This window comes from Dendrobates tinctorius, unplaced genomic scaffold (genome assembly GCF_039654945.1).
Source record: "Dendrobates tinctorius isolate UK_male_01 unplaced genomic scaffold, ASM3965494v1 ptg000135l, whole genome shotgun sequence".
In the NCBI taxonomy this organism is placed as follows: domain Eukaryota; kingdom Metazoa; phylum Chordata; class Amphibia; order Anura; family Dendrobatidae; genus Dendrobates; species Dendrobates tinctorius.
This window is the reverse complement of record NW_027361803.1, coordinates 2701552-2714701: the sequence shown is the minus strand read 5'-3', so window position 1 is coordinate 2714701 and position 13150 is coordinate 2701552. Positions and strand designations below refer to the sequence as shown.

The 13150-nt window shown below is 47.3% G+C and overlaps 1 protein-coding gene across 1 annotated transcript in view; it reads left to right on the top strand.

Annotated features, from left to right (window-relative positions):
* The window catches only part of TXNL1 (thioredoxin like 1), a 34315-nt gene extending 22500 nt beyond the window's left edge, over positions 1–11815 (top strand). The window contains exons 3-8 of the mRNA XM_073543855.1: positions 139–312; positions 869–991; positions 2670–2739; positions 4063–4235; positions 7767–7871; positions 11575–11815. Of these exons, the coding sequence (XP_073399956.1) occupies positions 139–312; positions 869–991; positions 2670–2739; positions 4063–4235; positions 7767–7871; positions 11575–11604 (675 nt within the window). The 3' untranslated portion in view covers positions 11605–11815. The remainder of the gene's footprint in view (positions 1–138; positions 313–868; positions 992–2669; positions 2740–4062; positions 4236–7766; positions 7872–11574) is intronic.
* Positions 11816–13150: the final 1335 nt, after the last annotated feature.

The window sequence follows — 13150 nt, the reverse complement described above, 5'->3', positions numbered from 1 at the left end:
CACTCGAGAAGATTTGTGTGTGATTATGTCTCCGAACCTCTGGTGGTTTTTATTATGAATCCTATTTTTAGTCTTTTCTCTGCCTCCATTATTTATTTATTTTATTTTACTTTACTTTTTCTATTTTTTTTATTTTAGGGTACAGCAGCAGCCAATAACATATCGGCAACACCCACCTTCTTATTCTTTCGAAATAAAGTGAAAATCGACCAATACCAGGGGGCAGACGCTGCCGGCCTTGAGGATAAGATCAAACAGCACCTAGAAAATGACCCCGGGAACAACGAGGACACTGATATTCCCAAAGGCTACGTATGTAATAGGATGATGATGATGATGATGATGAAACTCTGAGAGGTGCGGGGGTCGTCATGTTGCAGTGCTCACTAACCTGAGCCTTTACAACTGTTGCAAAACTACACCGACTAGCTTGGGAGGTGTAGTTTCGCAGCAGCTGTAGAGTTAAAGGTTGATGATCCCACCACTTCGAATCCGTGCTGATCAGTAAAACAGGGTTGCCGCCCCCTTCTCCCCGCTGCCTCGCCGCCCTTCTGAGGATTGTTTTTTTAGAAGCAGGGGTCAAGCATGCACTCTGCCACCATTCCAAGCAGGCAGCATAGCATTATAGACTCTGGAGTGACGCTTCATTACTGCGCCATTTACACACAACCTTTCTGTGGTAATCCAATTTCGTGATTAGTGGGATCCACATGGTGGGGTCTCCAGCAACAAAGTATGGTATGTTTTGATTGGAACGCCTGGATTTTTGCACACTGTTACAAATCGGCGGCATGTGACCTTGTGCCCCTTTATATTGGTTTATACCTTTTTGTGGCCTCATTTTCTGCTCTTTGTCTTTCCCTTGTAGATGGATTTAATGCCGTTTATCAATAAAGCTGGGTGTGAATGTCTTAATGAAAGCGACGACCACGGGTTTGAAAACTGTTTACGGAAGGATCCGACATTTCTAGAATCGGACTGCGATGAGCAGGTGAGTGGCGGCACTTTCCACAGCGCTCACATTTTATACGCGGCGCTCCGGTGGGGAGCACGCAGGTGGCCTGACTCTTATGGGGAGGGAAGTGTGTATTTGTGCACCCTTATTTGCAATTCCTATTGGACAACGATCCTTGCCAAATGTTACCACCTGCTGTCAGTCATGGAGATCACGGCCTAAGAGGGATCATGTTCACCAGGCAGGACTTATGGGGGTCCGTTTCGGCCAGGTGAGCGGCACTGACGGCGCGGAATGTGCACACACCTGTTAGGACGCATTCACAATATCAGCAGATGCAACGTCATCCGTGCCGGACCTCACTTCTAACCACTTATGGATCGAGCTTATTTGTGCCTATAACCTGCAATTTTCCTTTTTTTTGCACTTTTTTTTTTTTTCTTTTTTCCAGGAGCCATACATTTATTTTTATATCAACGAGTCGTAGTGTTGTGACCCAAATAAATTCCCCATATAATATACAGAAAAACGGGGAGAAAAATTCCAATTAAAAAAAATTAAAAAAATAAATCCAGCATTGCGTTTGGGATTTACCACTCTACGGCTGACCAATCCCACATCATTGCGGGGTGCCAATACCTTATCTTGAAAGCTGGGGGAGGGGTCTGCCATTGTGAATCTACTGTGAACGCTGACTCGTAGCCCCCTTCTTTTTGCCCCATTGAAAGTAAAACCATTTAAACCCCCCCCCCCCCCCCCATAATCTTTGGAATCAGAGGGTCTTTAGCGTAGGATCTTGGCTGTCTGTAGACTGGTTCCCGCGCCACGATGGCACAGGGCATCCATGAAGTCTTACCCATAATAACCCGACGCTGTATTTGCATAGATTCTGTTCAGATCTAAATGTGGAGTTTATTCCTGTAGTGTCGATCCTCGCCGTCCAGTCTGTGCCTCCTTGGCAGCCGGTGTTCACTTTTCCGTCTGGTATCCTGCTAGTCTCTGGCGCTTACTTGGCCCGGCGACGCCATGTTGTAGGTTGCGCTTTATGCCTGTTTTGCATTTCAGTTATTTGATGTCAGTCAAAATCCGCCAGGTTGTGAAAACTGATCCGTCTCCGTCGTGATACAAACGGATGCCACCGGATCTGTTTTTTTGACGGATCTGCTTTAGCAGCTAGAGACTGAAATTTAAAGGAATACGAGTGAAGAGAGAGATTTTCCGCCAGAACGTCAAATAACGGTTGGCAATGGCAGATCCACTGTTTTGATGCAGACAAACGTTTCCTTGTCCGTCGACTCAAGTCAGCGGGCGCCAAAATTATGGCGGATCCGTCAAAAAACGGATCAATGGATGACCATCCGTCAAAATCCGCCGCTAATGCAAGTCAATGGGAAAAAAAAAGATCCGTCAAAAAGAAAGGCGGATCCGTGTTTTTTTTTTTTTTTTTTTTGCAAAACGGCGGATTTTGACTGACGTCAAAAAAATGAAGTGTGAAAGAGGCCTTAGGGTATAATAAGCCCCAGAGGCATCCAGAATGCCTGGAGCAGCAGCTGCCACAGAGGAACGGACTGGACGCCGCACCAGGACAGCGCAATTCATATTGCTCTTCTGTAAGTTACAGAATTGTTATTGTCTCGCTTGTTTTTTTTTTTTCCTTTACAAAGAAATCTTTTTTTTTTTTTTTTTTTTTTCCTCCCTCTTTTTTGCCCCTCAGCTCCTGATTACTGTAGCTTTCAACCAGCCGGTGAAGTTGTACTCCATGAAGCTCCAAGGTCCAGATAATGGTGAGTGAATTACGTCGCCACCTTGTATGAAGTCCTCGTAGCATCACAGGCTCACAAGTGTCAGTGTCTTCATTACAGAGATCGCTTCACGTCAGCGGGGGAGGAAGCGGCTGCCCTCTCTGCCGGTGTGGCATCAGCGATGTGGGGAGGAAGCAGCTGCCCTCTCTGCCGGTGTGGCGTCAGCGTAGGGAGGAAGCGGCTGCCCTCTCTGCCGGTGTGGCGTCAGCGTAGGGAGGAAGCGGCTGCCCTCTCTGCCGGTGTGGCGTCAGCATGGGAAGGAAGCGGCTGCCCTCTCTGCCGGTGTGGCGTCGGCATGGGAAGGAAGCGGCTGCCCTCTCTGCCGGTGTGGCGTCGGCATGGGAAGGAAGCGGCTGCCCTCTCTGCCGGTGTGGCGTCGGCATGGGAAGGAAGCGGCTGCCCTCTCTGCCGGTGTGGCGTCGGCATGGGAAGGAAGCGGCTGCCCTCTCTGCAGGTGGGGAGGAAGCGGCTGCACTCTCTGCCGGTGTCGCGTCGGCGTGGGGAGGAAGCGGCTGCACTCTGTCGTTGTGGCGGAAGCGGGGGGGGAGGAAGCGGCTGCACTCTGTCGTTGTGGCGGAAGCGGGGGGGGAGGAAGCGGCTGCACTCTCTGCGGGGGGGGAGGAAGCGGCTGCACTCTCTGCGGGGGGGGAGGAAGCGGCTGCACTCTGCGGGGGGGGAGGAAGCGGCTGCACTCTCTGCGGGGGGGGGAGGAAGCGGCTGCACTCTCTGCGGGGGGGGAGGAAGCGGCTGCACTCTCTGCGGGGGGGGAGGAAGCGGCTGCACTCTCTGCGGGGGGGGAGGAAGCGGCTGCACTCTCTGCGGGGGGGGAGGAAGCGGCTGCACTCTCTGCGGGGGGGGAGGAAGCGGCTGCACTCTCTGCGGGGGGGGGAGGAAGCGGCTGCACTCTCTGCGGGGGGGGGAGGAAGCGGCTGCACTCTCTGCGGGGGGGGAGGAAGCGGCTGCACTCTCTGCGGGGGGGGGAGGAAGCGGCTGCACTCTCTGCGGGGGGGGGAGGAAGCGGCTGCACTCTCTGCGGGGGGGGGGAGGAAGCGGCTGCACTCTCTGCGGGGGGGGGGGAGGAAGCGGCTGCACTCTCTGCGGGGGGGGGAGGAAGCGGCTGCACTCTCTGCGGGGGGGGGAGGAAGCGGGGGGGAGGAAGCAGCAGTTAAACGCCTTAGATGTTGCAGTCAGTCGTGACTGCTGCGATCCGTTATCTGGAGAGTTGATTCAGAAACTTTTGCCCTAAAATGTATGTGAATGAAGATTGAATATGGAAATAAAAAAAACCCGTGTTCCTCTCCGCAGGTCAAGGTCCAAAGTTTGTAAAAATCTTCATAAACCTCCCGCGCTCTATGGATTTTGATGAAGCCGTGAGGAGTGAACCGACCCAAGCGCTGGAATTGACGGCGGATGATATTAAGGAGGACGGCATTATACAGCTACGCTACGTGAAGTTCCAGAATGTAAACAGTGTAACGGTGAGTCGCGTGGCCGGCAGTGGTCAGTAACACATCCATACAGAGGGACCCTCCTGTCCGCCGCAGTGGAGGCTGCTTTCAGCAATTTTTAGAATATCTTTCATCTTGCTCCATTGCTCTTTAGCTGGTGCAGTACTAGACTTCCCAGCATGCCTTGCGTAGGAGGTCTTGATTTTTGCATGACAACATCCCTCTCCATTATCCCCATCTTCATAGATATTGTCACAGCTTGTAATATCGAGCACTTCTGCAATTTACTGCTTATTAAAATGTTACTGTTCCTGAGATATTAACACTTTTGTCTGCAGCTCATTGCCTTGGAGACCGACCACCAGGGAAAAGGTTGTAAGCACTGCACGTGTTCTGCTGTCCGTCAGCGGTGGTCGGTCTCCAAGGAAATGAGCTGTAAATGTAAAAGTGTGTTTTCATATATCTCATGAACGGCTGTAAATTCCCGTAGGCAGAAAATTGAAAAATTGCTGTTTATTAGTACTAGCCGATGACATCCATTTCTGAAGATGGAAATTAACCCTTTAAGTTGGTGGGATCGGTTGCCTATCACTTCACGAAAGGTTGAAAAAGTGCACAACTTTAATTTTTGGGTACGAGGTTGGAGTCTTAAGAGGTCAGCGTTCGTTACATGATGACATCATGTCTTATACCATACAACATGGGGTTCTGGAAGCTGAGATCCGTGTATCTGTCGGGGGTCATCACTTTGTAGTGCTGCCTGTGACATGGAGAGAACGTTGTGATCTCCCATAACTTTCGCATCTTAGTCACCTGACCCTTAAGACCACGGGTGGGAGAAGATATTGTCTGCTCCAGTCCCAGAGGAGACCACCGAGGCCGTGGGAGGTCGGTGTGTTAAGGAACGATTATCTGTGATATAACCCTGGGATCGTCACTCTGTCCGAAGCCTTTATAGACTGCGCAAGCGCGACGCACCTGCGCAGTCTGGCTCCAGACAGAATATGGCACCCAGTGTATGGCGCCGGAGATGGCGGTACGTGTAGACACTGAATGCATGCTGCGATCTCCGGCGCCATACTTGCATGCTTACCTGACCGGGAGGAGCGTTACTGCGGCGCTTCTCTTCCGTCATCGGAATTGCGCATAGCGCTATCCTGCGCCATTTTACTGAAGACACATTTGCAGTGTGTCTTCAGCAGTATGGCGCCGGACAGCGCGGTATGGACATGCGTAATTCCGACACCACACTCCTCCGGCAGAATGGGATAGCGCCTGAGCACAGGAAAAAAAGGCGTATATAAGGCTGGTTTCAAACTTGCGTTTTTTTGCGCTGTATTTTAGCGCTAAAAAAACGCATGCGCTTTTTTTTTCCTATATTTTGCATGGGATGTGCTTATGTGCGCATATACATGCGTTTGCATGCGTTTTTTGTGGTGTGCGCTCGGGCACACAAAATGCATCCTGTTGCATTTTTGGGCGTCCGACTTGCCTCAAAAAAACGCAACAAAACAGCAAGACACCCATTGTAAGTCTATGGGTGCGCATTGGCATGCTCATGTATGCCTTTTTTGCGCATGCGTTTTTTTGTTGACCATTGGTTAGACAATGGAAACTAGGGGTTTGGGTTAGTTAAGGGGGGTTAGGGTTAGGGTTTGGGTTAGGGTTAGTATGGTTTGGTTAAGGGTTAGGGTTTAGGGTTGGTTAGGGTTTGGGTTACGGTTAGTATGGTTTGGTTAAGGTTAGTAGGGTTTGGTTAAGGGTTAGGGTTAGTAAAGTCATGGTTTGGGTTAGTGTTAATCCTAACCCTGTCTTGATTTTTTTGGTGAGGCCAACTAATGTTGGAAAAAAAACGCAAATGCACAAAAAACGTATAAGAATGCGGTTTTTTTTTTCATGCATGCGCATAAAAATGCTTGAAAAAAACGCAGCATTTGTATGCATTTTGCCATGCGTTTTTTTTGTGGGAAAAATGTGCTGCCAAAAAAAGCAAGTGTGAAAGTAGCTTAAATGGATTGGGGGGTGAGGGGACCATGCATACCTGGATTGGGGGGGGTGAGGGGGCCATGCATACCAGGATTGGGGGGTGAGGGGGACCGTACATACCAGGATAGGGGGGTGAGGGGAACGTGCATACCAGGATAGGGGGGTGAGGGGAACGTGCATACCAGGATAGGGGGGGTGAGGGGACCGTGCATACCAGGTTAGGGGGGTGAGGGGACCGTGTATACCAGGTTAGGGGGGTGAGGGGACCGTGTATACCAGGTTAGGGGGGTGAGGGGACCGTGTATACCAGGTTAGGGGGGTGAGGGGACCGTGCATACCAGGTTAGGGGGGTGAGGGGACCGTGCATACCAGGTTAGGGGGGTGAGGGGACCGTGCATACCAGGATAGGGGGGTGAGGGGACCGTGCATACCAGGATAGGGGGGTGAGGGGGTACCATACATCCTACGATAGGGATGAGGGGGTACCATGCATACCAGGATAGGGGGGTGAGGGGGCCATGCATACCATTATAGGGATGAGGGGGGCCATGCATACCAGGATAGGAGAGGGGCAGCACATACCAGGATGGGAGACCATATACAAATAAAAATGCTCGCCACCCAGGCATAGACAGGGTACATAGCTAGTTTCTTTGTAACTGTTCCTTTTTAGTTTGGCAACTTCTCAAAAGTTCTGAAAGTTTTCTGAAAACTTTTTCAGAACATGTCAGAAGTTTTCAAATAGAAAGAAGTGGAACAGCAGCCGTATCCAGGGGAAAATTCTGTAGTTTTATTCTGCCATCATCAGATACAACGTTTCGACCCCTATGAGGCCTTTATCAAGTACTGGATACGGATGCTGTTCCACTTCTTTCTATTTGTATACATTGTTGGACCCGACGGGCCCCGGGGCCTTTGGAACCTGCATCCCATGCATCTGTGTGCTGTCGGCTGTATTTTTCATGTCAGAAGTTTTGACAACTGTGCCGAGACCCCATCAGCCGATAAAACAGAGGAGTAGAAGAACTCTGCGTCTGGCTGAGATCTCTTGGTGATCGGGGGGGGGGGGGGGTGTATTTTGTGGATGTGTCTTGCAGCGTTTGGATGAGATTTAATTTATATATTTTTTTAAAATTATTTATTTTGGTAAAATCCTCTACGATATAAACTCTGCTCATTAAACTTTTCCCGGGCAGTAAGAGGCGTTCTGTGAAGGTCCTTTTTCCCCCGGCCCTAATTGACGGGGCCGCGTCGGGCTCATTAGCGTGCTTCATTGCTCCGGCTCTCGCAGATAAATTATTTTTAAGTTTCATTTCCGCTCCGTATCCTCCACCAGCCTTTAAATAACCCATTCTGCGGCGCGGCACACAGGTGGCTGCTCCAGAATGACATTGCCAGGACAGCTTCAATTTGTGAAATGTGTGAAATCTGCTTCGGCTAATTGATATGTGAACTAATTAAATTATGTCTTTTTATTGCTCGGCCACCTGATCCCACAAAAGTGCGTTCACACCAGATTTATCGCGTCTATCCCCCAGTGTCTTCCTAACCGGCCGCTAATCATTCTTCTTTCAGCTATTTGTCCAGTCCAATCAGGGTGACGAGGAGGCGACAAGAATCACATACTTCACTTTTATCGGGACCCCCGTACAGGCGACGAATATGAACGACTTCAAGAGGGTAAGTGGGGGGGGGGTCGTATATGGGAACCATTCACATTACTTACTCTACATATTTTACAAATATTGGACCCAAATAAGCAGAATAGTCAGATGCCGAAAATTCTGCTGCAAGTTAGAAAACGGCACCTGAGCTGAGATTTCGTCTTATCCCAAAAGTGATGATTTTTAACCATGAAAATGCAAATTTTATGAAAATCCGTACAACTTCTAGAAACAAATTTTTGAGCTTCTCCTCTTTTTTTCCCCAGGACAAAAATAAGATATAAAAAAAGAACATCCTCAAAAGTCCCATCTAACAAAATATATAAATATTTAACCCTGAAGTTAAATCCGATATCCTCCAATTTTGCAATAAAAAAAATTGTAACAGAGGGAAAAAAAGCCTATTCAGTATTTCTGCAAGTGTGAAATTTTGATTGATTGTTTTACTTTGTGGATAAAAAAAAAAAAAAAAATTGGAAAGAGAACAGAAGCTTTGAAACGCAAGATCCAGAATTTAATTATTTTTTCTTTTAATGGGTCACAACGACCTCCTAAAAATGAATACTGCAAAATGGTACAAATAGAAACCACCGCTTGGCACAAAAAAAAATCCTGACATAGCTCCATCACCTCTGGGGAAGAAAAGTTAATGCTCCTACTAGAGGAGGAGGAAAAAAACAAACATCCCAAAAATCCGGGTCATGAAGGGATTTATTAATAATAATAATAATAATAATAATAATAATAATATTATTATTTATCATTATTATAAATTATTATTTAAACTGTGGTGGAATAATTTTACTTCCGGAAGCGGATTAGAGATGCTCCAACTCTGCATAGATAATGATCTGTCCTAAGGATCTGTAAAAAGTCCTTGAAATATTTTTGTAAAAAATAATTTAAAAAAAATCTGATTTTATTATAAAAAGCAAAAACAAATTTATCTGTTTTTAAGCTGCAAAAATCCCGAACGGTGAACAGGACATTTTGTAAATGTGGTAATAAAGGGTTAATGAAACCTAGAACTATAATAAACGTGATGGATGACCTCCCCCCCCCCCCCCTTAGACCCTTTCTCTTTGTGCCAGGATTTTCGGCATATGTTTTGTATCCTAAAAAACAGGCAGAAATCCTCAAGAGCGGGGCTGTGGAGTCGGTAAGCCAAACCTTCCGACTCCTAAATTTCCATGGCTCCGACTCCACAGCCCTGCTCAAGAGAACACAAGGGTTAATCTCCTCCTGATTAAGGCAGCTCTCAGTATATGTTTACTGCAGAGGGGAGAGGCTCCTGCTGCAGCAAGTTGTCTCACAGCCAAGACACAGGACAGTGGTGAGGAGGTGGCCCGACTCTTGGGATTTTCTTTACAACCCAAACTGAAAAAAATGTTTAATGTGAGATAAAATTGGATCAACAGAAAGAATGACTCCAATATATATTCGTATCGGCTCCCTAGAAATTGTTCCAGAAAATTCTTGCAATCGCCCGTCTCGTAGTGTTGAGCGAACGTGCTGGGATAATGTGTTACGCGAGCACTCGTAACACGGTGTCTTCAGCGTGCTCGAATCATATGTTCGAGTCCCCGCGACTGTTCCACAGCCGCCACCCATGCAGGGATTCCCTGTTTGTTGGGCAATACCTGCAATGTGTTGCGGCTGTCAAACAGTCACGGGGACTCAAACATATGATTTGAGCACAACAGAGATCCTCCGCACCTGAGCATGGCGGATAACACCTTGTCCCTGCACGTTCCCTCATCATTGTTTTGTTATACACATGTTTATTTCCTTTTGTGTATATTAGAACAACACAAAAGAAAAAATGGAAAAAAAGACAAATTGGACAAAACTTCACACACAACCCCAAAAATGGGCCGGACAAGATTGTTGGCACCCTCAACCTAATATGTGGTTGCACACCTCGTGTAATAAATAACTGCAATCAGTCGCTTCCTATAACCATCCACAAGCTTCTTACACCTCTGAGCTAGGATTTTGGGGAACCCTTCTTTTGTAAACTGCTCCAGGTCTCTCCTATGTAAAGGCGCCTTCTCCCAACAGCAATTTAAGATGTCACGGAATGACTGACTAGTGTGACACGACCCAACAACACAACGCCGATGGCATAAGGGGAGATGAAGGCCCTGACAATAGGGAATCGGGCACAGTCTCCTCCTGAGCTCCACCTTGAGCTGTTCTCACCTAATACCCTATGCGGGTCCTTCCCCCTGCTGAAGTCAGGAACCTAATCCCTAATGTCAGCTGTCTACCCTGGCTAATGCACTGGCCGGCAAGGAACACTAGCCTTTGCCACTGTGGATAATTCACACAGGGGAAAGTGACAAACACCAAAAGGGACTGAGGAAAAAACACCACACTTCGCTTATATGCACCGCTGCAAAGCTCCACACTGCAGATATCAACAGCAACAGGACTCTTAACACCAAACATAGAAGGCACCAGAGAGCTGCTTCTGCTAGGCTGGTCTCCAGAAAGGACCTGTATCACCAACAGTCAGCTGATGCATCAGAAGACCTTTTAAAGGATGTGGGCATGGTCACCAGCAACATCAGCTGACCCAGCAGCACTGCAGTAACACCAGCTCGCCAGCAGGGAAAAAACTGTATTAACCCCAGCTGGCCTGAAAGGGGGAAAAAAGTTTTAATGTGAGAAGTCAGATCTGCAACAGATCCAAAAATGGATCGTGACATAAGATCTCTCTACAGGTGATCAATGGGATTTGGATCTCGAATCGCTGCTGCCATTTCAGAACTCTCCAGCACTTTGTTTCCATCCATTTCTGGGGGCTTCTTGAAGTTTGATTGGGGACACTGTCCTGCTAGAAATACCCATGACCTAGGACGAGAACCCAACTTTGACACTGGGCACTAAATTGCCTCCCAAAATCCTTTGGTCATTTTCAGATTTCATGATTCCTTGCACACAAACAAAGGCACCAGTGCCAGAAACAGCAAAACAACCCCAAAACGTCTTTTAGCTTCCACCATGGTTAAATGTAGGTAGTTTGTTCTATTCTTTGTAGGCCTCATTCCCGTTTCAGTAAACAATATAATGATGTGCTTTACCAAAAAGCCATATCTTGGTCTCCTCTGTCCACAAGACGCTTTCCCAGAATGATTGCGGCTTATTCTCATACATTTTGGCAAACTGCAGCTCTTTTGTGTTTGTGTCAGCAGTGGGGTCCTCCTGGGTCTTCTGCCATAGCGCTTCATATCATTCAGATGTGGTCGGGTAGTTCGTGCTGACACTGATGCACCCTGAACCTGCAGGACAGCTTGAATTTCTTTGGAACTTGATTGAGGCTGCTTATCCACCATCCGGACTATCCTGTGTTTTCAACTTTTCATCATTTTTTTTTTTTTTTTTTTTTTTCTGCTGTCCACATCTAAGGAGATTAGCTACAGTGCCGTGGGTTGTAAACTTGTTGATTTATGTTGCGCACTGTGGACAAATGTCCAGTTTGCCATTTTTTTTCTATTTTATTTATTTATTTATTTATTTTTTTTTTTTTTGTGGTGTTCTAGTACAGACAAAGGAAATTAAACATGTGTAATTGCGATAGTTTTCAGGGAGAAATGCTTCATTCTCTGGAAAATGTCAACTTTCGGCCGTGTATGTCTTTTTTTTTTTTTTTTTTTTCCCATGTATTTTGTGTTACTGTTCTTTTTAAATATCTCTTTCCCAACTTTATCTACCAGGTTGTAGGCAAGAAAGGAGAGAGCCACTGAGCAGATGTCGGGAGGAAAGTCACTGTTAGACACTTTGGGTCATCACCGCAAGAAGCATTTTCCGAAAAGTTTTAATGTCCCATTCAGAATATAATTCTCAATTAAAACCATTTTATTTTTTTTTTGCTTTTCGTTAAGTTTCATAACTGTGATTTTATTGGTATCTGCCTCCGCCCATTTGTAAATAAATAGGACTACTTTTGCCAAATCACTTTTGTGTCTCAGGACTTTTATGAGCATCTTGTTAAATTCTGTCTGGAAATCTATATTTGGCTACCGCTATTGTTCTCAGGTGTCACAATCGGCAGCAGGTGCATCACAAAATATCTTCAAAGTATTGTCTATTCAAAAGGCTGAAAAAAAACAAAACAAAAAGCTTCAGGAAGGAAAAAACCTCCCCCGAAGAAGCGTTTCATGATGCCAATTCCACGTGTTGTTGAACGGCTCAGGAAAAACATCCTTATCTGCACATAGCCTGTTAGACGCTCAGGGCTCCAGGATAGTATTGCTGCCCAGATTCATAAGCCGGGTTCCAGGATGGTGTTACTGCCCAGATTCCGTTTCAGGGCTCCAGGATAGTATTGCTGCCCAGATTCATAAGCCGGGTTCCAGGATAGTGTTACTGCCCAGATTCCGTTTCAGGGCTCCAGGATAGTATTGCTGCCCAGATTCCGTTTCAGGGCTCCAGGATAGTGTTGCTGCCCAGATTCCGTTTCAGGGCTCCAGGATAGTGTTGCTGCCCAGATTCCGTTTCAGGGCTCCAGGATAGTGTTGCTGCCCAGATTCCGTTTCAGGGCTCCAGGATAGTGTTGCTGCCCAGATTCCGTTTCAGGGCTCCAGGATAGTGTTGCTGCCCAGATTCCGTTTCAGGGCTCCAGGATAGTGTTGCTGCCCAGATTCCGTTTCAGGGCTCCAGGATAGTGTTGCTGCCCAGATTCCGTTTCAGGGCTCCAGGATAGTGTTGCTGCCCAGATTCCGTTTCAGGGCCCCAGGATAGTGTTGCTGCCCAGATTCCGTTTCAGGGCTCCAGGATAGTGTTGCTGCCCAGATTCCGTTTCAGGGCTCCAGGATAGTGTTGCTGCCCAGATTCCGTTTCAGGGCTCCAGGATAGTGTTACTGCCCAGATTCTGTTTCGGGGCTCCAGGATAGTGTTGCTGCCCAGATTCCGTTTCAGGGCTCCAGGATAGTGTTACTGCCCAGATTCTGTTTCAGGGTTCCAGGATAGTGTTGCTGCCCAGATTCCATTTCAGGGCTCCAGTAAAGCTGGATTGCAACTCCCAGCTACTGTACAATACATAGACTTTGCCACAAACAAGGATTTATATTTACTCATGAGAATTGATTGCAATCTGCGCGCGTCTGAGCCAAGCGCACAATGAAAGGCATAATCAGCAACGTCAGCTGGAGTGTATGACTATGTAGGAAATTCTGCCCCCGCACGGTTAGACTTTTGAACACCCGTTGGTGACCAATAACACTTTCTGGTAAAAAGAGTAGAAACAACCACCCCCAACTCCAAAAATGTGGTGTTACCCCCCCCCACAGG